General features: G+C 42.7%; 1 protein-coding gene across 1 annotated transcript; it reads left to right on the top strand.

The window, feature by feature from the left end:
• Positions 1-14978: 14978 nt before the first annotated feature.
• LOC123942304 (olfactory receptor 2B2) lies at positions 14979-15920 on the top strand. The gene has a single exon (XM_046006170.1). It carries the CDS (start codon positions 14979-14981, stop codon positions 15918-15920), a length of 942 nt encoding a protein of 313 aa, XP_045862126.1.
• The last annotated feature ends 9986 nt before the right edge of the window (positions 15921-25906 follow it).

Genomic DNA, 25906 nt, shown 5'->3' with positions numbered 1-25906 from the left:
GGATGTGGGGCTGAAGCTTCCCACCCTCTGACCCTGTGACTGGTTCCTCCTCCTGCACCCAGCACCCAGCACCCACTCTGAAGCTCCTAGACACACAACCCCCTCACCTCATTAGCATAATAAACGCAGGTATGATTGAAAGGAGCTTATTATGAATAACAAAAGACTCTTCTCATTCCCATCACTCAGGAAATTCCTAAGGTGTTAGAAGTTCTTCTACCAGGAACCAGATTCCAAGACCAAATATACATTTCCTGTAGCACAATATCACAAGGGCTACGAATTTGATTCAGAATTTGATTCAGAAACCCACAGAGTCATTCTCTGCAACTTATTTTTTTGTATTTAGCCCTACACTGACAAGAAATAAAAGACTGGCTTAGGACAATCTTTTATTTTAAAAAAGTCTTGGTTCTTTGATCATGATTTGAGTTGATTATTTGAAGCCTTGAGCTTGTAGTATTATTTATTTATTTTGTTTGTTTGTTTTTGCATTAATTTCAGAGGTAGGATTTAGAGTTTCATCAGTTGCATAGAACACCTGGTGCTCATTCCATCACATGCCCTCCTTCATGCCCGTCCCCAAGTCACCCCATCCCCCCCACCGCCCCTAGAGTCCAGTGAGTCTTATGGTTTGCTTCCCTCTCAACTTGCATCTTATTTTATTTTTCCTCCATTTCCTGTACTATTATTTATTTAAGTTCTCCAAAACACGTGCAAGGCAATCTCCCAAACTGCAGCCTTTGTGTCCCTGTGCCCTGTGCCTACAGTCCTAATCTACAGCAACAGAGCCCTGAATGCAAAGCTTCACTCCAGATGCCACAGGAGATTACTTTGGTCCCTAAAGACTGTGCCCCACCTGATGTGAAGAACAAAGGCAAAAGAAAAACAAACTTCCTTCCAACTTACTGACCACTGACAAGTGCTTGTGACAGGCAAAGTGACCCTCCTCTGGGAGCTCAGCTGCCTGCACGTTAACACTTTGCCAAAGGCAAAAGGCAACCTTAGCTTGACTTTAGGCTGACCTCCAGGATCCTGTAAAAATCCCTTTGGAAACTTCCTCTCTCTCCACCCACCCCAAAAGACATACGTTAACACTTGTCCTCCAAGCATATGGCCCACTGATACACATCAAAAGGGTCTCATGACTAAGGGTCTACTAGATTTACTAGGCAGTAGTCAATGACCTTTGCCTAACAACAGTGAGCCTCTCAAGGTCCTGGAAACCTCGCTTCCAAATTCCTTAGTGACTTAGACTATACGCCCCTCCTAACTTGGAAATATATAACTAGACACTGTTCATGACCTCAGTGCAGCTCTTTCTGCCCACAGGTCCTGTCCCTGTGGTTCAGTAAAACCACCCTTTTATGCACCAAAGACAGCTCAAGAATTCTTTCTTGACTGTTCACTCCCAAACCCCAACATTTCACATAATACTTATTTCCCATTCTCTAATGCTTTCCAGTCTTTTTGGGCTGTGGCTCAAGGCAGAAGACCAAAACTAAGTCACCATGTATCTCTGAGGGTTAGTTACCTGCAACCGTTCCCGGTACAGATTACCACATGTAGAAGGCTTCCTAACTGCTAACAAAATAATTCTTTTGGTTCACTTAAATAAAGGAGTTACCAGGAAGCACTAGAAAAGTCACAAGCTCATGAGTGTGCTTTATGCTGAGTTTCCAGAAGCAACTCCCAGAACCACAGTGCAGAATCAACATGACAAGCACATCTGTGCTGCCTCACACTGCCTTTGCCTGAGTCAGTAAGATTCTGGGGCCAGGGAACGGCTTCCAAAGCACCTAGAAAGTTCTAGAACCATCTCCCTTTACTGTAATTGGAAAACTGATCTTGCTACTTTCAGTCCCGTGTTTGTACTGTATAGGAGCAGATCCAGGTTTAGAAAAGCCTGAAGCTTATATAGTCTTGGAGGTTCTCTTTAATAAAATGAATATAGAATAAGTAAAAATTCGATATAATAATTAAATGTATGTAGAATTAGAGAAGTAACCACACAGATTACAATCTGTTTCTAAAAGGAGATAAAGATCATTATCACCACTGAATCCGGGCAGGATATGCCACTCTAAAATATGTCATATTAAGGGGCATAGGGTTGTTCAGTTTGTTAAGCGTCTGAGTCTTAGGTTGGGCTCAGGTCATGATCTCAGGGTCATGGGATCGAGCCCCACACTCAGCACAGAGTCCGCTTAAGACTCTCTCTCCTTCTCCTTCTGCCCCTCCCCCACCACAGTCTCTCACTCTCTCTCTTTCTTTCTCTAAAATAAATAAATCTTTAAAAAAATATATGTCAGTTTGGCACAAGGATTATCTTTAGCTGAAGACAAATGAGAATCAGCAGATGCAGGACCAGTTCTCTGCCCTTCCCTTTTCTGTATGTATTTCCCTGGTGAAGGGGTCCCCTCTTCCATACCAGGACGAGAGAGCACTCTTATCACAGGAGACAGACTGAGCGTTGAGATGAGTCTCCATAAGCCAGTGTTTGTATAAAAATAGCCCTTATATTCCATCAGTTTCTTCCATGTACTCCTAGTCACTTCTCTACAATTTATTGTCCCTTGAAGCCCAAACACCATTTCCTTTGTTAAAATAATATGTAAGCCCCTGAGTCTATCTGCTTTTTTGAGTTTTATGTCTTTTCTCAGAACTCCTATGCACTAAAATATTAATAAATGTTCATATTTATGGGGGGGGTGTCCCGGCTCAGCAGGGAGTCTGCTTCTCCCTCTGTCCCTCCCCCTGCTCATGCTCTCTCACTCTGCTCTGCAGGCCTTTTCTCCTGATAATCTGTCTTTTGTTAATTTTAATGTATGTGCCCTCAGTTACTGAGCATAAGAGGAAAAAGGAAAATATTTTTCTCATTGACATAACTATATTTAAAAAAATAATATATCATTTTAAAATTAACCGCCTGAGGGGCGCCTGGGTGGCTCAGTGTTGTTAAGCCTCTGCCTTCAGCTCAGGTTATGGTCTCAGGGTCTTGGGATTGAGCCCCGCATCGGGCTCTCTGTTCAACGGGGAGCCTGCTTCACCAACCCCCCTGCCCACCTGCCTCTCTGCCTACTTGTGATCTTTCTCTCTCTGTAAAATAAATAAATAAAATCTTAAAAAAAATAAAAATAAATAGCTAACTGCCTGATACACATCTATGCTCTCTGTTCCTACTTTGTGGTTGAGAATTCCTTAGTTACTTTTCCATTTTTTGTGTGTGTAAAAATAATTTCGTGTTATAATTTCCTATAGAGAGCATAGAGAGATAAGTGAACCTCTCCTTCAGCATAGCATGGTTGATCAAATTTTGTTATAAGTTAATAGAAGTATTTAGAAATTTTCTATTGCTTTCAACTCTATTGCTTTCACAACTAGCAAGAAGGCTTATAAATATTTACTATTGTTCCTCATTTGGGGAAAACTTGTGTTCTTTTCCATTTTTACGTGTTTTGTAAGATTTGGGGGGTATTTCAAGTTTTCTTGTGAATAACATAACATAATAGCACTTCATTGATCATTTTCTCATTGACATCCCATGTATATATTATAGTGACATTTTACCACTTTTATATTAGTTTCAATGATGTCAAAATTTTCTCTAAATACTAAGAATTCAAATCACTTTCAAATATGCTCTTTGGTTCATGTCTTTCTGTTAAAAAAAATCAAGATCCTATTCACTATTTCTATTCATATTTTATCTGAGGAAACATAATTTCAATGATTTCTATACTCAGACTTACTGTTTTTTGCTTTTTCCAGATTTCATTAATTATTTTGCCTGACAGCTTTTCTGTAGTTGTTTTCTAATAAACAAATTCAGGGGCACCTGGGTGGTTCAGAGGGTTAAGCATCAGATCTCAGGGTCCTCAGATTGAGCCCTTCATGGGGATTGGGGGGGTTGGGGAGGGTGACCCTGCTCAGCAGGGAGTCTGCTTCTCCCTCTGCCCCCCCCATGCTCTCTCGCTCTGCTCTCTTAAATAAATAAATAAAATCTTTAAAAAATAATAATAAACAAATTCAAAGACAACAACGGAAGGTGCTCTCTGTTGCTACGCCTCAGGGATCTGTAATTTTTCATGTGTTTTACTTGACCATTGCAAAACGTCTTTCCAGATGACAGCCGAGCTTTCTCAACTCTGAAAAATTCTTTGGATTCATTTGTGTTGGGATTCTCTTTTACAGCTCTGGAAACACACCCCTCCTTAAGGGAGAGTCCTTACAGTGACCCGGTGCTGGTATCCTGAGGCTCTATGACCCTGCAATTGCGCTACTGGGTATTTACCCCAAAGATACAGATGTACTGAAAAGAAGGGCCATCTGTACCCTAATGTTCATAGCAGCAATGGCCACGGTCTCCAAACTTTGGAAAGAACCAAGATGCCCTTCAACGGATGAATGGATAAGGAAGATGTGGTCCATATACACAATGGAGTATTATGCCTCCATCAGAAAGGATGAATACCCAACTTTTGTAGCAACATGGACGGGACTGTAAGAGATTATGCTGAGTGAAAGAAGTCAAGCAGAGAGAGTCAATTATCATATGGTTTCACTTATTTGTGGAGCATAACAAATAACATGGAGGACATGGGGAGATGGAGAGGAGAAGGGTGTTGGGGGAAATTGGAGGGGGAGACGAACCATGAGAGACTACGGACTCTGAAAAACAATCTGAAGGTTTTGAATGGGCGGCGGGGGGTGAGGGGGTGGGGGAGTTGGGCCAGCCTGGTGGTGGGTATTGTGGAGGGCACGTACTGCATGGAGCACTGGGTGTGGAGAATAAACAATGAATTCTGTTACACTGAAAAGAAATAAAATAAATAAAAATTAAAAAAAAAAAAAAGAAAGAAAAACCTGTTATCCATAAGAAGAGGGATAATGAGGGGCACCTGGGTGGCTCAGTGGGTTAAGCATCTGCCTTCAGCTCAGGTCTTGATCCTGGGATAGAGTCCCATCCTGCTCAGTGGGGAGCCTGCTTTTTCCTCTCCTTCTGCACCTGCCCCTCTTACTCCCCCTCCTCATGCTTGCACTTGCTCTCTCTCAAATAAATAAAATCTAAAAAGAAACCCCAAAAACTATTCCAATATTCCAGCTCTGTCTTGACTCAGCTTGGGCCCCACCAGGATGAATGTGCTCAACATCCCACTCTACCTCACAAAACAAAAGTGAGCCTTGTTTGCAGGAAGATAACATCATCCGAAGCTTATATGAACTTGTAAGTTTTAAAACATATATCACCTAGCGCTACACACGGATGACTTAGAAATGTCTAGCAATTAGGATGCTAGGAAGTCCTTAGTCATTTGTTGCAACTATAGTTATTTCTAAAACTGGTGACTGTGGAACAACATGGATTTGAAACACGTGGGGTCCACTTATCCACAAGTTCTTTTTCAGTAAATACGGTACAGTTCCATAAATATATTTTCTCCTTATTATGATTTTTCTAACATTTTCTTTTTGGCATCTTTATTGTAAGAATATAGTATATAATACATATGACATACAAAATATGTGTTAATGGACTATTTATTTTATCAGTAAGGCTTCTGGTCAACAGTGGGCTATTAGTGGTTACATTTGGGGGAGTCAAAGTTATGCATGGATTTTTGACTGCACAGGGGTAGCCCCTCTGACCTCCTGCATTGTTCAAGGACCAACTGTACATCTTTAATTTAAAAAAAAAAATTAGATGGTCAGAGAATAATATAGCACATAAAGTTATTCCAGAAGTTCTTTCCAAGCAAAAGAAGAGAACTATCTGAATAAGCGGATTCCTGAAAAAAACGGTCCTCATGGTAAGAAGGGAGGCATGTAACTCTGGGTAACAGTGCCAGAGGAAAAATAAAGCAAAAATGAACAAAAGTGGGACTTTCAATAATGCATTCAGTTTCCTAACACATTGTTTGAACATTTTCAAGTCTGTTTCAATGTCTACATATCTACAGAGATAATGAATTGCTCTAGTCTATTGAGTAGCAATAATCATAGGATTATTGTCCTTTCAAAGGACAGCTGGGCATCTGTCTCAATAATAATAAATTCAACAGAATTTTAATTTGTTTTTTTTTCCAGGTTTTTCTTCAGGCCCTTCCATTTCTCCCCTCCAATTGCTCTCTGCCTGTCTCCAGGCTACCACGTGGATTATCTAAGAAATAACATTTATTATTATTCTAGAGGAAAACAAACATATTTTCTCATAAAATCTCATACAGACAATACATAAGAAAATTGTATTTAAGGTGTTTTAAGTCATTATTTTACAAAATTAGAATCATGTTCTGTGTGCTTTTCTGCATTGTTCTGCTCATTCAGCAATATCTCAGGAAAACATCTTCAAACCATGCGTTAGAACCATTGCTTATTTTAAATGGATGAATATTGCATTCTATGAATATAGAAATGGTTTAGTGAGTGTCCTCTCAAAGGACACTCCATCTTTTTCTCCATCTTTGGCCATTAAAACATTTCTACATCAAACATTAATGTCCATTTGTCCTAATATAATGTTAGATGTTTATGAGAGAGAGATTCCAAGGGGTGACAAATTTGAGAATATGTAGTTTTTAAGAGTCATTGCCTCCTCCTCTCTCTCTGCCTGCTTCTCTGCCTACCTGTGATCTCTGTCTGTCAAATAAATAAACAAAAATCTTAAAAAAAAAAAAGAGTCATTGCCATATTTTTCCCCAGAAAGCCTTTAACATTTTGAATTTCCACCAGTAACCTGTGAGTAGCCTCTTTCCTTCATTCTCATTAGCGATAGAATTCAATTCCCATTTGCTTCCAGGCTGGTGAGTGTGAAGAGTTTTATCATTGCTATTTTAATAAATACTTCTCTACTTGGGAACTTGGTCATATTTTCTTATATTGGTCATTTGGACTTGTTTAATCTCTACATTTTTAATTTCTATAATTTGTCATTTTCCTATGGGGTTATTTGTGGGGGGTTCCTTCAAATTTGTAAAAAGCTTGTGGTTTTGTCTATTTAATAGGTCCTAATATTTTTTCAGAACTATAAATATATGTCTTCCAAATCTATTCATCTGGAAATGAAATTGAAATAAGCCTGCATGTTATAGTATGTAAATAATCAATATATCTTCTGGCTGGATTAAATATTGCAATATAAAAAATTAAATCTTACAAGACAATCTATACGATCTTGAGTTGAAGAAGAGCTTAGTAATTAAGCCTACAAGTTTTAAAATCCATGAAAGATAAGGTGGATATGTTGGCTTTATGTTAGTTTTTAAAACTACTTTATGTAAAATGTATTGTGAATCAAGCTAATGGGCAATTTTCTTAATATAAATTACATAGAGGTCTATTTAGAGAATTTGCACATGGAATAAAGAATTCCTTATTGATAGAAGTAACTGCGTGCCTTTAGAGAACTCAGTGAGTAGCTGAAAGTAAATGAATCCCAATTCAACAGAAAAAAAAAAAAATCAAACTTTTTTGAATATTTTAGTCCCCATTGTCATTACTTCTCTCTTAGAAAAAGTTGAGAATTTGGTCTCTAGAGGCAGTTTGCTGAGCAAATCAAGAGCAAAGAGAAATATCACTTCAAAGATCTCCTCTCTCTCCCTCCCCATTGGGTATGTGACTAATTACTATAAACTACAGGGGAAGAATTTTGCAACTCAGTGTTTGAGATTTCTGCCAGAAACCAAGGATTGGCGTTTACCAGTCTTGGTAGACAAAGTACACCATACTTCTATTTACAAAACCGGTTAGGAAAAAACCCTCTGAAAACAGCAGCTGATGCCCTCCTTCCAAGGCACGTGATACCTGAACATTCTGGTCATCTGTGATACTTTGTCCTTCTCTTCCAGTCAACTCTGAATGGAAACCCATGACTTATACCGAGTGTAACTAAAAGAAATGGAATGAGTGGCATCAAACCAGTTCCACAACTAAACAACTTATGAAGACATCGCTGTATCTAATGAACTTTAATTCTATCTGAATTCAAGCCTTCTTGGACATAAAAATAAATGGATCTATCTCCAGTGCTTAAAATGGAGGTAAGTAGAATACATTTCCAAAAATTACTAAATTTGGGGCGGCTGGATGGCTCCGTCGTTTTAAGTATCTGCCTCAGCTCAGGTCATGATTGCAGGGTCTGGGGTCCAGATCGAATCCTGCCTCAGGATCCTTGCTCAGGCTCCTTGCTCCTTGCTTCTGCCTCTGCCTGCCGCTTCTCCTGCTTGTGCGTGCTCTCTCTCTCTGTCAGATAAACAAAATCTTTTTTAAAAAATTACTAAATTTATTTAGTATTACTTAGTAATATACTTATATATTAGCCTACCATAATCCAATAATATACTTACATACCAAGTATAGTATTATTTATACTTAGTAAAATTTGAGTGTTCTAAGCACTCATTTCATAGACTATTTATTTTTCACATCTCAGCAAAGACCAAATTATCTGCTAGGAAAAATGTGCTTCATTCCACTTTAGTTTCCATAAGCCCTTATATATAATATGATTTTGAATATGTTTGTAATCTCTATGGGAAATCACTTTAGTACAGGCCAATCTTCAGTCGCCTACTTACTGGCTCTAAGACCTTGGGCAGGTGACTTCTCTGAGCACATAAATTCAGTATGCCTGCAAAATTAATTGTTCATAAATAGGAAAAACTTTTTAAAAGCAAACTTCTTTGTAAATTATGCTAAGCCAAGCTACAACGTGTTAGCTGTGTGAAAAATCACTCCTAATATTCTTCCTCATGCTCCAGCAAGAAGACGGCATCTATGTGATATTTGAAACCCTATCTTTTAGGCATATGAGATAATTCAAGAGAACTTAAAAGTAAACAGTTTTTATGCTGATGGGAAATATCAACCCCATTACATTGCAAAACATAAAACTGACATCCAAAGCCATTAACTTGTCCAATTATACAACAACTTACTGGCAGGTTTGGGACTAAAATTCTTGTTACCTCTTTTCTCGAGACTGTCCATACTGCAGGTTTTAGAGATGCTCCTAAGACTCTGTTAAACCTTATCTTTTTGAGTGTCCAAGCTCAGATAGGGGGTGGGAGAATTCAGCAAAGAGATGACAGATATTAAGTCAACCTACGTACAGGTTTTAAAAAGGACATGATGATACGCGTTCATCTGGGCAAATATTCTAAACCATGGGTGAAGACATTCTAATAAGATCACAAATAAAGTTTGCTAATATCCCGTCAGCAGCTTCTAAAATGCTCCTTCTGTTAACTTTGTGTTCGACCCAGACATGGTCCCTTTACCGATCCCCTTGGTATCTCACAAAATCATAATGTTCTGTTTTGCTGCCCAGTTGAACATTTGCCACTCAAAATGAGGGTAACAAGATGCTACCCATATAGCTTTACTCAAAAGCAGAGGAATCTGCTCAGTGATCTTCAGGGTATTAGCCACAATGCCCATATGCGTGAACAGGACATATATGTGAACAGGAAATAAACATAAACAGGAAAACGATCAGGACCCCATCTCATGTAAGTTCAGGGATGCAGATAAGAACTTCCTAGGTTTTTGTTTGCTTGTTTCAGATCTTAACAAATCTTTCAGTCCTAACATTGAGACTATGAATTAGAATTCACATTACCTAACGCCTCTTGGAGGAATCACTCAGCTGAGGTCAGATGGAGATCCCATTTAGAGAAGGGTTATGTTTCAGGAGGAATTTTTGGCCCACCAGCACCAAAGAGATGGACACATTTGGGGAGAGAATGTGTGAGATTGAGGCTGGGAGTGTGTGTGGGCAGGGAAATAATGAATTTTGAGACAATAAAAGTATATCAGAAATAAGATATACGGTAGCCTTGAAAGAGAACTACCAGGCTTCCTAAGGTATGATCTACATCGGGAAGATCCCGAGGGAGCAAAGAAGGTACGAAGACATTTATAAAATGTGAAGATATTCTAAAAATTTTAAGAAGCATACCACAAGATTTTATATTAATTTTTTAAAAACAAGCAATAAAAACATTTCATTAAGTAAAACATTCTCATGGGAATTGAAATTTATATTTAGCTTTATAAATCAGATGAGCTAGAAGAGTTTATAAAATTAAAGTTCAAAGCCACAAAGATGAGATGCACTTCAACCCATTCTTTCATTTTTTGAAGGACGGGCAAGTTTCAGGCACTGCTCAACTTTTGTGTTTAGTTAATTACCCAATTACCTCCGACATTACACACTTGCTGCCAGCTGTGCTATTTTGAGATATTTAAACCAATTGCCTTTCTTGTGTTGGAAAACTCCCTAGACTGATTTCATGTGGCCAAATTGTCCCCCACTGCAAAATTTAAATTCAATTCATGAGGTTCAGCTTGGAATTTATTGTATATTTTGCTCCTTACAGCTTCCATTGATGTGGAATGCACTAATAACCCAGAGATCACCCACTGCGTCTCCTCCTCTCTCTCTCTCTCTCACACACACAGACACACACACACCTCCCTCAGATCATAATCCAATTTTCTAGCAAATAAATTTGCTGATGCAATCTGAAATATATTAGAGTTATATGTATTTTTAAATAATTCTTCCCTAAAGGAATCTCCCTTTTAGTGCCATAAGAATTGACTTGAGTCTTTCCTGCTAAAAATAAAACTAGGCAATAGAAACGTTAATGGAATAATGACATTTTTATGCTGGTACTGGGGGGTATAAACCGGGCATTTAGAAATCACTTTCATATTTAAATACATTCCATTGAAGGATAAGCAGGGAGCCAACCCTGTGTCCCGTTTCCTGCTCTCGGGTTTTCACTCTGTGTCTGTATCACTGGCTACATTCATCAGGAAACACTCCTGATACAGAGCAATGCACTTGTATAAAATTCGATTCTATGTAGTTTGACATGTTTAAAAAGGAAACGTAAACTGAAGTTGCTTAATTTTACTCAAAAGGTCCTCACCTTATGAAATAGTCCATTGTTAGGAAAGAACAATCTTTGTCTCCTTATAAGATCATTCGGGCACGTTTTTAAAGAAAAATCTCTCGTGGGTACACTGGAGTTGCCCATTGTTTTCCATTACTTTCCATTACTTTAGTAGAATGTTTCCACGTGTGTAACAGTAACAGCAACAGAACCCGAGAGAATAAACAAAGGGGATGCCTTGAAGTCAAAAGCTTTTAGGCAAGAAAACTGAAAATCACATGTATGCTTATAATCTTTTCGTAATTCTAAAATGACATCAACTGCAAGAGGCTTAGCCTTGATTATGACAGATTTCAGCAAAACAAGATGGAACACCACCATCTAAAACAGTTCTCTGAAAATTCTAAAGACACCTGAAAGTCTGTTACATCATGACAAAGAGGGAAAAAGAGGTACCAACTATAGGACTTTTTAATGGTAACAGATATGTGCTCTGGGCCAGCTCTGCTGGAGGGGGGATGGGCAAGCTCTGAAGATCTGCTCCCCACAACCCCCATGCTGTTTGTTAAACTTTCTGCCATAGCTACTAAGCTCGTACCTCTTTTGTGTTCTTGAGGCTTTAGCATCCTCTGTCAAATAAATAAATAAATAAAATCTTTACAAAAATAACAAATAAAAAGATAAAAAGACTTAATGGTGTAGAACGAGCCAGGAAAGAAGGATGGTAGACAACATGGAAATCACATAGGCTACATTTGTCTGACAGCCCTCAGTTAGCTATTAGCTAATCAAACTGTACAGATTTTCCTTCTCCAAATATACTGCTACTACTCTCACAGCCCAGGATGGAAATTTTCTTTTTTCTTTTTTTAAAGATTTTATTTATTTATTTGACAGAGAGAGACACAGCGAGAGAGGGAACACAGGCAAAGGGAGTGGAAGAGGGAAAAGCAGGCTTCCCGCCGAGAAGGGAGCCGGATGCCCGGCTTGATCCCAGGACCCTGGAATCATGATCTGAGCCTAAGGCAGATACCTAACGACTGAGCCACCTGGGCACCCCATGGGATGGAATTTTAGAGCAGAGCTGGAAGACAACCCACTGACTCAGTGCACTTCACAGGTCCCACATGAATCAAAGTGGAAAGAAAGAATAAAAATCAAAATAAAGTAATAAGGTAAAAATAAAAATCTGAAAATCAAAGGAAAAATAAACTGATATGTAATTTATTCTGATACCCTCTTTGGGCCTGCCTCTGGTTTTGGTGACCACACACATAACAGCTTCCTTTTTGAGGAGGAACCAGCTGTGGGTACTGAGGTGCAGAATCCCGAAAGAAGGGTCATGCTGAGTTCACAAAGTCTTGGGGCCCATTTGGCGTTGATGAGGTTGTCCTTTGATTTGAACTCATGCCAAAATAAAACTCTTTCCATAAAGAATATTTTAAAAATTATACCATGACAAGGGGAACTTATTTTTAAAAAACCAAAAAACTCCTAGGCATAAAGATGAGTCTAAGTGTTGGAAATCATAAAGTCACGAACACCTGTTGCTATATTTTTACGTACATACACAGATCCCCTAAACACCATCAGCTCCTGGACCCTAAGAGCCAGCTTTGACGTCTCTCTGTATCCTCAGGGTCTAGCACACTTCTGTCCGCAGGGGAGGAGCTTCCTACGTGGTTGAAGATTGGTGTGTCCATCTAACTGTGTCAGTGGCTAGAGTGTGCTGTGAGTCGCTCCTTGGGCACTAAGATGGAGCAAAGGTCGAGCTTGTCTTGCAGGAGCTTCCAGGCTCGTGTACAAGTGACACATACAACGTGTGTGAGGACGTGATGTGCACAAGCTATGTGAAGTAAGAAGACAACCGGAAAGAGGGAAGTGTTAGAGTCAGGCTACACACAAAATTCCACTAGAAGGTCAAAGGAAGGAGCTCAGTAAATGGGAAAGGCTCATGAACGAGGTAGAATCTAACAGAAACAGGGGTGGCTGGTTGCCTCAGTAAAGCACGCCTCTCAAGCATGAGGTTTTGCGTTCAAGCCCCATGCTGGGACTGGAACACATTAACAACAACAACAACAACAACAGGAGACAAATTGAATCAATGATGTGGCATTATTTTGGAAACAAATACAATAATAAAAGGAATTTGGCATGAAAGGAATTAGGTTTCCTGGAATATAGAAATGGTTGAAATTGTTTCCAAGTATTTTTTTGTGTGTGTTCATTCCTGCAATATTATCTAATAACTCTGTGCTTTTCCTAGGGGGGAAACCGCGTCTAAAACACACAAAATGATATCACAACTATTTAATCTAAAGATACACTTTTAAGGGTGGATAAAACCTTTGAGGGTTACTATGTGTGTGGAAGATGAGTGAATGTGCCAAAAAAAAAAAAAAAAAAAAGATGAGTGAAGAAGTGTCTAAGAGTTTGGTGCTCTGGAATCTATCAAACTCCTTTCCCTGATTGCTTTCTGGCCCAGTGCTGTCTTTCCCGATTCTACCCCAGTGCTCCCTGCTGGCATAGTACTTTCCCCATCCTTGTGCCCTCACTGGCCACAGAAAGCCTGGAAGGGTGTCATATGCGACATCACACATGAACCAGAGTGCGTATCAGCTGAGACCAGGAGAGGGGATATTGAGGGGGGACTTATAGTCCCTAGAATACATAAAACAAAGTGAAAATACACATCGTTAACAGTTAATGAACAAGAGTAATAATGAAAAACTTACATTCTGATATTGATAAAAATAATGAAATAATTTTGAGTGTCCTGTTAAGATTTCTTTGGCATGAATCATTTTTAACAGGTAGAATGCAGGGCCCTGAGGAGCTTCTGCCCAAAGCATCTCGGAGTTTCCACATCCCTCCCATCCTTTCCCAAATATGTCTTGTGTTTCTCCAGGCCATGCACCTTGCCAGGCAATCTACCCTAAAAACCACATGTCGACCTCACAGCAGATGGTTACCTGAGCCCTGTTAGTCGGGTTGATGGTTTGGGGGTTAAGGAGGAAATGGGAAGCCTTCAATGGACAGCCTTAAGAAATCTGGAGATCTAAAAACCGTAATTCCTCTTTGAGCACCTCAGAGGCCCCGAATCACTAAAATTTCTTTCATCCACACTGCTCTGTTTCTGGGGGTCAGCGTCCAGTTTGAAGGGTGTTTCTGTGCCTCACATCAAGACAACTTAGAAAAATGTGATTATTTTCACCCTATGAGTGAAAAGCCTGAAAATCAGAGGATAAGAAACAAGGGCCACGTGACTAAATTGGGCACAGTGTGATCCCAGGCCTGTGAGACTTCAAGTTCCTTATTATTAAAAAATCCTGTATGAATTCTGAACTTCCAAAAAGTAAAAGGACATGTCTCCTTAAATTGTGTCTGATAACTTGCTAGATACTGTCTATATTTTTTTTCGGGGTAGGAGGAGTGAGATTTAAACAATTTTAACTAATTTGTACAAACACAGAATCTCACTGGCATTAAGGAGACATTAGAATAAATTTCGATGGCAGGAACTGTGCCAACTTTTTTTTTTTAGATTTTATTTATTTATTTATTTAAAATTGGGGAAGGGGCAGAAGGAGAGGAAGAGAGAGAATCTCAAGCTGGCTCTGGGCACAGAGTCTGACATTGGGCTTCATCACATGACCCTGAGATCATGACCTGAGCCAAAATCAAGAGTCCAACACTTAACAAACTGAGCCACCCAGACACCCCAGAGCTATGCCAACTTCTACCTAAGACTAGGTATCAAGGCAGAAGTGAGAACAACCAACTTGCAAAATAACAAAAGGTCAAAGGATACCTCCCGTGAACATGGAAACTGATGACCTGCTTTTAAAATTTTGTAATTCATTTTGCGAAGACACTGTTACGAACACAGAAACACTTCTGAAATACTTGGAAAGACATATTTTTATCAGTACACTTTTCACATTATTCATACTATCAGTCTGTAATTTATATAAATTATCAGCAAAGTGATTATAACTAACTGACAGTAAATAAATATGCATTTGTTACTATGCTGACCTTTTATACTTCAGGGAACAAAGAGCTGAACCACTGATCATGAGGCAGGTGAATGACAGCATCCCACAGGAGTTCCTCCTCCTCGGTTTCTCAGATCGACCATGGCTGGAACTCCCGCTCTTTGTGGTCTTCCTGATTTCCTACATCTTGACTATCTTTGGCAATCTGGCAATAATTCTTGTGTCTTATCTGGACCCCAAACTCCATACCCCCATGTACTTCTTTCTTACCAATCTGTCACTCCTGGACCTTTGCTACACCACAAGTACGGTTCCACAGATGCTGGTAAACATACGTAGCGCCAGGAAGGTGATCAGTTACGGTGGCTGTGTGGCCCAACTCTTCATTTTCCTGGCCTTGGGTTCCACCGAATGTCTTCTCTTGGCCGTCATGTCTTTCGATAGGTTTGTAGCTATTTGTCGGCCTCTGCATTACTCAGTTATCATGCACCAGAGGCTGTGCCTCCAGCTGGCAGCCGCATCCTGGTTCAGTGGCTTTGGCAACTCAGTGCTGCAGTCCACCTGGACCCTTCACATGCCGCTTTGTGGCCGTCGAGAAGTGGATCACTTCTTCTGTGAGGTCCCTGCCCTGCTCAAGTTGTCCTGTGCAGACACGACAGCCAATGAGGCGGAACTGTTCTTTATCAGTGTGCTATTTCTCTTAATACCTGTGATACTCATCCTTATATCATATGCTTTCATTGTCCAAGCAGTGTTGAGGATCCAGTCAGCCGAAGGCCGGCGAAAGGTGTTTGGCACCTGTGGCTCCCATCTGATCGTGGTGTCACTGTTTTACGGCACCGCGATCTCCATGTACCTACAACCGCCATCCCCCAGCTCCAAGGACCGGGGGAAGATGGTGTCCCTCTTCTATGGGATCATCGCACCCATGTTGAACCCCCTTATATACACACTTAGGAATAAAGATGTAAAGGGAGCATTTAAGAGGTTGATTGTGAGGGTCTTCTTAATCAAAAAATAGGAATGCCCAAATGACAGGTCTTCTTAAAGACTTGAGGTTTATGCTTTTTAATAATTTGTCTCCAAGTTACCTTATCCTCACTACTCTTAGAAAAAACTGTTATGAAGATCTTCCTCAAATAAAATGTGATTGATAGAGAATTTATTTATTTTCTACCGCCCAAATATATTCCTTGAATGGGTCCCAAGAACTGGTCTATTATGATCCCCTGAAATAGTGTGACCTTAAAATATTTTAACGTCTCAGGCTTTATACCCCTGGTTTGTGTACAAGGGGGAGGGTTAAACTCCTATGAGACTAGAATAAAAGCTTAGTACACATGACATTTTTATACACATGCAAATACATTCACACACGTTAAACCCGCAGTCAACCCAAATGTATTCATATAGGCTCAACCCACACTTCTGTAGGAAATTTGACAAAAGTCCATAAAGCCATTCACAGCCCCTTCCTCCTAACTGTAGATATAAAGTTAATAGCCCTAGCTGAAATTATTGACACTATCCCCACATCATAGTCTGAAGATCCACAGTGATTCTTCTTCCACAGTTTACTAGATCTTCTATTCTCCTGCTTCTCTACTTTGTACTTCTGAATTGAACGGTCCTATTCTATTCCATTCAACAAATAAAAGTGAGCTGCATTTTAGGCCTGAATCAAATAGTTGTTTTTTGAAAAGAAAAAGTTTTTCATGACTCTCTTACACTCTGTAGTGTCTCTCCCTTTTTAAATCCTAAAGCACTGATAGTCTAAATCATGAAACTAGCACATCAGCTAATGACGTCCATTACTTGTCTAAGGCACTTTTCTCGTACAAGAAGCGAAGCGTATTAATTCCATGTTAGTTCCCCTGAGGAAGTGAAGACTGTAATTTACACTAATTTCACATGGCCTTCAGAGCTCATCGAAGGACTGAGGAAAACACTTAGACACTGTGAGTTGGCGATTTGGTTGATTTTAGGATTTATGATTGTCACACTATAATCATTTTAACTGCCTCTTTACTACTCTTCTTTTCCCAATTTTTTTCTCCTACTACATAGATCATAAAAACAAAGTACAATAACTAAGAAATGCAATTAGCACATTTCTTCATAAGATCTTCCAATAACAGCATACATTTCTGCCTCAGAGTAATTACGACCCAACACAATGGATCTCAAAACTTCTTAAAAGGTAACAGAACTCGGGGGAGGGCTTTAAAACCCACACCCTGCTCCCAGATTTTCTAAGGTCTGGGTGAGGGGGGAGGGCTGGAAATTTGCACATCTAAGGAATGCTTAGGTAATGCAGATCTGGGGACCACACTTTAAAGTTGGGTGGGATAATATTTAAAATAAATAAAGATGTTTTGTTGAGTTCCTACTTTTATCTCCATGGATGAGAAATATAATTAAAAGGATAAATGGATGCAAAATGCTAAAGGAATAGATTGAAGGATGAGAGGACATTCCCCAAAGAAAATGCATTTATACTTTGAAATCTGGATAAATACTATACTGAACTTCCAGAGATAACTTTTTATATGATCTCAAAGTCAATGTCAGTGATCTTTAAAGAATTATAAGGAATAGCAGTGAAACCGGAGTGATGGAAATTGAGGTATTTTGCATTTTTAAAAATGAGCCAGTATTTGGTTCAATGCATGGTATCATGGTAAACTTTGAAGTAACACAATTAATACAAAATATATATACAAATATTTTACTATCAGTTTGTAATTAAAGTTATTAAGTTAAAATATTATATATTAAAATATGCTAATATAAATATATGACATATTTATTAATTAAATAAATATTGATTACTATACTATTATATGTACTATATTATTTATTATTGAATGTAATATACTATTTGACATTAATATATTGGTTAATGTACTTAATACATTATTTAAACTATATACTATATATAACTAGAATTCATTCTGGTTTCATTTAGAACAACCAACACTAAACTTAGTCTATTTTTATAGAGGTACTAGACTGATATTCTTAGGGAATATTAAGTATCTCAATTTCTGAGTAGAATTCGCCCACTTCTCATAGTTTTGTATAATACAGTGCAGTAATGACTAAGACGGCAAAGCACTCTATTTGCTCCTGTCTGTGGGGCGACCCTATTGGATGGGGTGGGGGGGCAGCATGGGCGGTGAAGAAAGCACCCTGGGCAGAACAAGAGACAGAAATGTATTGGATACACTGGGAGGGAGCCCTGGGTGGGACAGCAAAGGAGAGCCCGTCTGCCATCAGGTAGTTACAGGGCAGAGTGAGGGAGGCATGGGATGTATGGAACTTTCCCCTTTTTGTTAACTGTGCTTCATTTTAAGTAGCCCATTGGTTAGTTAGGGTTTATGGCTATTTCAAGGTGGGCTGCTCAATGAGCCTATCTGCATTCAGCCCTGCCGTCCCTGGGCCGTTGTGCCTTGCTCAAGTTGCCATTGCTCTAGCCTCTTGTCTAAAAGTGGCCTCTACACTGCCTGCTTGTAAATCCTCCATCAAAACGTGATTCCTAAACCCTACCACTCGAGAAGGAAGGCACTGTTGTCCCAGGAATTATACTCATTTGTCCTCCTAGAACATGCACTTACCAACAACTTGTATGAACTCAGAGATGACAGGCATACTAGATTAGAAGTGACACCAAATGGGAGAAATTGACAATTCTATGGAAGTCAGAAATGAAGTTAAAAGATAGAAGCTGATAAAGTTCTAGAACCTAGGTGAGATTCGGTGGGGTGAGGTTCAGAGCTGACGGCTAAGGAAGAATTCTTAAGATGTCTTTGGTGCAAAAAGGTGATTTATTAGAGCACGGGGACAGGACCCGTGGGCAGACGGAGATGCTGCCCCGGGATGTGAGGAGTGGCTGATTATATACGTAGGAGTTGGGTAGGTGAGGACAAAGGGGTGTTCAGAAGGGCTATGGGGTAAAGAAGACTGTCAGGATATTGAAGGCCTGGTTACTATTGATGAGGGAGCAGGAGGCTGGCTGAGGACAAAGCAAAAGCTGGCACCTTGCACCCCCTCTCCACCCGCTCCCCTCCATAATATGTGTGACTTTCCTCAGGCACCCCTGACTTCCATAAAGGGTAAACAAATAGTTCCCCTTGGTTTACAAATGTCCTAAAGATCTACAAACAAAGAAGTTACCTTATGCTATTGATAATTGCCAGAGTCAAGTAACTCAGTTCCTCAAGCCCTAAGGTCACCCTCCCCTCCATACACAAAACTGAAGGAGGCTGAGGTAGAAGGAAATGTAAATAAAGTTCAATCTCTTCTGAGCCTAACACTCACTAACAAAGACGCTTGATAGCAGGATTGTGACATCCCACCAGGAATCTCCCAACTATCTTGATATTAATGGCTTGCCAAAAGACAACACTGATCAAGCCGGAAGACCTCCCAGTATCCCAGAAGACCTCCGGGATACTCCCGGCACCTTGTAGGCCCTCTTTAGCATATGAAAACTCCGTTGAAACCTCCCTTTCCCTCACCTTCCCCCAACCGCAGGGTACAGAATCTGCCAACCCTCACAACCCGGAGCAGCAGCTCTTCCCGCCCACGGGTCCTGTCCCCGTGCTTTAATAAACCACCATTTTGCACCAAAGATGTCTCAAGAATTCTTCCTTGGTCATCAGCTCCGGACCTCACCCCACTGAACCTCACCTAGGTTCTAGAACTTCATCACTATCAAGCCAAGGCCATTTTCCTCTAATGAGGCACTAACATGAAGACAATTGGGGAGTTTCCTGGTGGAATCTCACATTCCTGCTATCAAGCATCCCTGTTAGTGAGATTTAGGTTTAGAAGAAATTTAACTTTATTTACTTTTCCTTCTACCTCAGCCTCCTTCAGTTTTGTTTATGGAGGGGAGGGCGACATTAGGGCTTGAGGAACTGAGTTATGTGCCTCTGGAAATTGGGCTATTGGAAAGGTAAGTTCTTTGTTGTGAATCTCAAGGACATTCGTAAACCAAGGGAGACTCCTGCCTTGCAGGATTGTGATCTCTGCAAGTTAACTATTTGTTTTTCTTTTAGGGCAGCCAGGGGTGCCTGAGGAATGTCACACATTACCGAGGGGAGCGGGTGGAGAGGGGGTGCAAGGTGCCAGCTTTTGCTTTGTCCTCAGCCAGTCTCCTGCTCCCTCATCAGAAGCCATAAGTAAATGGATGACAATGAACCTTAATTAACGCAGAGAAATTCACTTCATATTCTGTACTACAGGCTACTAGGAATGGGAGTCCCATAGCGTCTCACCCGGGAACATACTCTCAATTAAGCACGTGACTATTGCCTTCATTATTGGCTTCATTACGGGAGACAGGCACTCCGGCTGCCCTAAAGGAAGAACAAATAGTTAACTTGTAGAGATCACAGTCTTGCAAGACCGGAGTCTCCCTTAATTTACAAATGTCCTAGTGATTTGTGAGGAAGAGGCTTTCTTACCAATAGTCTAACTTCCAGAGACCCAGAACTCCGTTCCTGAAGCCCTAACATCACCCTCCCCTCCCTAAAATGGAGGCTGAGGCAGAGGGAAATATAAATAATTTCTTTTAAACCTGCAGCCCATTGACAAGGACTTGGGGTGGGAGGAATGTAACGTTTCTCCAGGAAGCTTCCAACTGTTTTCCTGTTAGTGCCTCATTAGAGGGAAAATGGCCTTGGCTTGACGATAACCAGGCCTCCAGTTTCCTGAGAGTCTTCATTAGCACACGACAGCCCCTCTGGACACCCCCTTTGTCCTCACCTCCCCAACCCCCTAGTACATAATCACCACCCCTCACAACCCGGGAGCAGCAGCTCTTTCCACCCACGGGTCCTGTCCCTGCGCTTTAATAAACCACCATTTTGCACCAAAGACTCCTCAACAATTCCTTCTTGGTCATTGGCTCTGGAGCTCACCCTGCTAAACCTCACCTGTATTCCAAAACATCAATATTGCATTGTATAACTAAATTTAAAAAAAAATAAAAGAAAATTAAAGGTTTTTAAAGGCAGAAAGAGGGCATTAAACAAAGAAGGGAGGAATTTATTATCAAGGTATGCATTGTTTAGGCAAGGCCGCCCTTCTAAGGGGAGCCTAGGGGGTCTATAGTAAATGCCTTAGTATTGACCAGGAAATCCCCTGTGGACTGGTCAAAGTTACCTTCCTGGAGGGTGAGATTAGGGATTAAGTTAGATTAGGGATTAAGTCTTGGTTTCCTGATTTGGGGGCTTAACTTCAGTGATGCCAGTTGGGGCCTGTGGTGGTGGTTGCTTTTTAAACAATCCAGTTGGCTTTATTAAATAATTCATGCATTGGGCGGTGTCCTACCCAGCAAACATCTGGGAGCTGTGTGTGTGTGTGTGTGTGTGTGTGTGTGTACACAAAATGGGAGGCTTTTGCTGGAGGGAGGGTGGGATAAGTAAGTTATTAGCAAAAGAAAAGAAAAGATTGTCCCAGGCAAGGTCACTTCCCTTCCGGAGAAAAGCTGAGGGTTTTATCCTGCAAATTACCTTCTTTAGCTTTGCGGTCCAGGATGCAGAGGCGCGGGTGGCTGACTGACTTGGTGGTGCCAAGAGAGAGTTCCTGCTGACTGGGTAAGACTGCATTTCTGGGGAAGGTCAAAACTGCAGTCGGGTCAGGCAGGAAGCCCAGGTTTGGTGACTTGACCCAAGGGTCACGTTTGGGGCCCGTAGTTTTCTTTTGAACAGTAAATTTTGAGGAGAGAGCTGGTACTGTTCACTGATAGATTAGACGAGGCCTGTAAGAGAAAGAGAGGAGTCAAAGCTGTGAGGACCTATTTAGCCAGAGCGCTTCCGTCAGTTAAACGATAACTTTGTTGTCTAAAACTTAAACTGTCCCTGCCCCCCTTCCCCCAGGGGACTTACTTAAAAACCAGTCCGGGAAACCAGCCCCAGATAACAAAGCCCAGATACAAGGGTGGGTCAGACCAGGTGGGGACATCGGATCAGTGGGGGGTTGCATACTGTCTCCCTAGCTACCAAGGAGTATGGGCCCCGCCCTTTGGGAGCCTTTTGGGCGCCAATTCTGACCAAGGTGATAGGCTAGTTCAAATGTCTACTGTAGGGTAAACTGTAATTCAATTGGTCACTTATATGTGACCTAACATGACTGTGGAGTTTCTTCTGTGTGTTACAATCTCTATGGCCACCTGTGCGTGGCCAGGCCCAACCATGTGGCCTTTGCCCTTAAAAGCTAGTCTGTGAAACAGAGAAGGTCACCCTCTCTTGTAAGAAGTGCGGCCCCGAATGTTCGGTCTGATTCTTGATGCTTTGCGCAGAATAAAGCTTAGCTTGACCTTCGCTTTGTATCAGTCTCGCTCCTTTAATCACAGACCCGTTATTGGGGGACCTATCAAAAACTAATTCCGGCTTACAGATACCCTTTCCTCAAGTCTGTGGGGGTGACAGGAAGGGGAGCAGAACGTGCCACCCCAAAATACGCCACTGTGACACATTGGTTTTGTTTTCTTTTGTTTTTAAAGGTACTTGAGAAACAGCCAGTGCAAGAAGGGTAAGTCTCGGATGTGAAATGTACCCTCCCGGTACCAGCAGGGGAGAAGACATCCTTACCACCAGAAAGAGGGAATCTAAGGCTGTTAAAAAAAAAAAAAGAAACCACAATTGAGGAACAGCAGAATAATCCACACCAAAGTAAATGGATATTGGGGGGGGGTAGAAAAAGCAGACCCGGAAGCTCTAAAAACAGAGAAGTTGCCCTCTTGTAAAGACAATTCACATTTAGAAGAGAGGTGTCCATTCATAAGGCTGATTCCATGTCCATACCAGGAGGAGAATGATGACTCTCTAGAAATTCTGTGTGTGGGGGGGGGGGGGGGGGTGGCGGGGGGAACTCAAGTCTGTGTGATGAAGTTCTAGAACCTAGGTGAGGTTCAGTGGGGTGAGGTCCGGAGCCAATGACCAAGAAAGAATTCTTGAGACATCTTTGGTGCAAAATGGTGGTTTATGAAAGCGTGGGGACAGGACCCGTGGGCAGAAAGAGCTGCTGCCTCGGGGATGTGAGGGTGGTGATTATATACACAGGGGTTGGGTAGGTGAGGACAAAGGGGGTGTTCAGAAGGGCTGTGGGGGTAAAGAAGACTGTCAGGATATTAAAGGCCTGGTTACTATCAAGCCAAGGCCGCTTTCCCTCTAATAAAGACAATTGGGAGTCTCCTGCTGGAATGTCACATTTTGCCTATCAAGCATCCTTGTTAGTGAGATTTAGGTTTAGAAGAAATTTAACTTTTTTTACATTTCCTTCTACCTCAGCCTCCTTCAGTTTTGTTTATGGAGGGGAGGGCGACATTAGGGCTTGAGGAACTGAGTTATGTGCCTCTGGAATGGGCTGTTGATAAGGTAAGTTCTTTGTTGCGAATCTCTAGGACATTTGTAAACCAAGGGAGACTCCTGCCTTGCAGGATTGTGATCTCTGCAAGTTAACTGTTTGTTTTTCTTTTAGGGCAGTCATAGGTGCCTGAGGAAAGTCACACATATTACCGAGGGGAGCGGGGAGCAGGTGGAGAGGGGGTGGAGGTGCCAGCTTTTGCTTTGTCCTCCGCCAGCCTCCTGCTCCCTCATCATGTCTGGCCCTTCCGGTGCTTGGCCTGGTCACTTCCATAAGCGCCTCTTTCCCACACTCACCCCAACGTCTTCAGCTGACATGGCTTGGGCCATCCTGAGGCGCGTTCCCAGTACGGCTCTCTCCCGTGGAGACACGAGGGAGACCTTTTATTAAACCGGCTTGTTTCTTCTTGTTCGTCTCTTGTATGATTGTCTAATGGGGGGGGGGGGGATAGGGTTATATTTTCTCCCCAACAGAGTCTGTATCACGAGGGGGTAGAGAGAAAATCAGGCCCGTCACAGTGTCGCGTGTTTGCCGTCTGTCCGGTCGCCGCTTCGCAAACGCGCTGTTCTCTGTCCGGAAGGTACACATTTGCCTGCTTCGGCCGCTCGGTTGCGTCTCCTGCTTCGCTGGGGCCCCGCGTGGCTCGTTTTTCTCCTGTTCTGTGCGTCCGTCCGACGTCGCTTTGCTCACCAGGCCAGGGAGGGGCGCGGCCCTTCCGTTTCTCAGGGGAAGTTCTCGCTTCCAAAGGGCCACGTCCGCCGGAGTCCGGGCCCAGCTGGGCCTAAGGCCGCGCGGCGGGGCTGGAGGGCGCCTGCGCGGGTCGCCTGACGCCGTCGCCGCACGCAGGAGGGGGCAGGGCCCCGGGGAGTCTCGGGAGTTCGCCGCCCCGGGAACCGCTGCCGGAACGGTCAGTCTGGGCCCCAGTCGCCGTCCGCCGGGTCGGCCGCTCTGGCCTCCGCGCCCCAACCTGTCTGACGAGCCTGCCCGGGGGTGCCCGCCGCGGGCGTGTGAGAACCGCCGCCTCGCGCTACCTGGGAGGCGCTGGGCTGGACCTGTGGGCGGTGTGAAGAGGCACGAGCGGAGTGACTGCCTGTGGGTGCCGGGACGCCGTGCTGAGGGCCGCAGTCTCGCTCCCCGGCCGGCGGGTGCCAGGAGCCAGAGCTGGGGCGTGGGCTAAGCGCGCCGGACCTCTGCGGGGGGCCTCCGAGCGGGGGCGCGGACGAAACAAGGGGCACGGTCGCCGCGTCACCCGGAACTGAATGTGTGAGGAAACACACAAGCAAGAAAGGGGTCGAATGTGCGCGTCCTTCTGAGGGAGGGTGTCGCTGCGTCGAGTGTTCGGGAAAGGCCTCTGGTAAGACGACCTAGAGCTTCTGAGTGAAAGACGCTCCTGAGGAGGAGAGAGACTGAGGAGACGAGAGGCTGGGTTGGGGGCCACAAGGGAGAGACACCAAACACTTGCTCTGGGCTTGCCCTCGGGGGCTTCTGAGGAATCGCGTGGCTCTTCACGGTTGGAGCGTGGTGAATGCAGCTGGAGTAGGAACAGATGGGGTGTGTGTGTGTGTGTGTGAGAGAGAGAGAGAGACAGGCAGCTCAGGTCTTGTGCATGATGTTAAGGAACTCGGGTTTATCTATGTCCAGTTACACGTGATCTCCTTGTCCCCAAGCCCCCAGGCTAAGCTGAGCCCCTAAGCACCAGCTACAGGGGAGGCTTTGGTTCCTGGAGGGTAGGGGTGGGAATGAATGAATGAGACACACGGTCCTTCAGAAACTCGGTCATACTCGGTCGGTTGAACGACTCCTCCAGCGGGGGTCACGCCCCTGCCCCGGCAGTGGTGAGATTTTAAAGGTTGTTTAAGTTCTGAGTTTGGCCCTTATGTTTGTCCTCAGACTTGGCAGATTGCCCTGAAAAAGAAACAGATTAGGAAAATCTGTGCTTCACAGGAAAATTCCAGCACACCTTTCCGTTCCGTCCGATCCTGGTCCAGCGGGAGCTGTTTTACAACTGGAAATTGCAGGCAGCCGACAGCAGTAAAGAGTCTGTGTCAGTAGACATGCAAGTTATTTGTGTCTCCTGATGCGACATGGACGCTCCCCCCCCCCGCCCACTCCCCCCCCCCGCCCACTCCCCCCCCCCCCGCCCACTCCCATCGCAGAAAAGCCCCCGCCCACTCCCATCGCGTGCCCTCTTCTCGCGGTCACGTCAACATCCCTGATCTATCCATGGCATCCCTTTGATTCTCCTCTGACCTGGTAGTAACAGCTGATCACTTACTTCATTCATTAAGGGGCTAAAAAAAAGACTTCATTTTTATATTCGTAGGAGAGTTATAATTGTATCTTGTTTGTTTGTTTGTTTGTTTGTTTGTTTGTTTTGAAATTACCCTTCATTGAGACCTCTCTGCGTTAGTTTCCGGTGCCTCCTGCATAACCATGCTCGCCGCCTGCCTTGCTTTTCTCCGAGTCGGCCAGCAGAGGGCGGTGCTGGGCGCGTCACCCCCTCTCGGCCGGCCTCCGGGTCGCGGGATTGGCCACGAAAGTGAGGTTTTCCTGAAAAGTGGGGAAGAAGGGGCATTACAAGGTTCTAGTCAGTAAGAACAGAAAACGGGATAAGGAAGGTAGGAAGGTACG

This window comes from Meles meles, chromosome 5 (assembly GCF_922984935.1).
Source record: "Meles meles chromosome 5, mMelMel3.1 paternal haplotype, whole genome shotgun sequence".
NCBI classification, from domain to species: domain Eukaryota; kingdom Metazoa; phylum Chordata; class Mammalia; order Carnivora; family Mustelidae; genus Meles; species Meles meles.
This window is presented reverse-complemented; position numbering and strand designations above follow the sequence as displayed.

Excerpts from the sequence above, each read along its gene's own strand:
- LOC123942304 (XM_046006170.1), top strand. The coding sequence starts at position 14,979 with ATGAGGCAGGTGAATGACAGCATCCCACAGGAGTTCCTCCTCCTCGGT.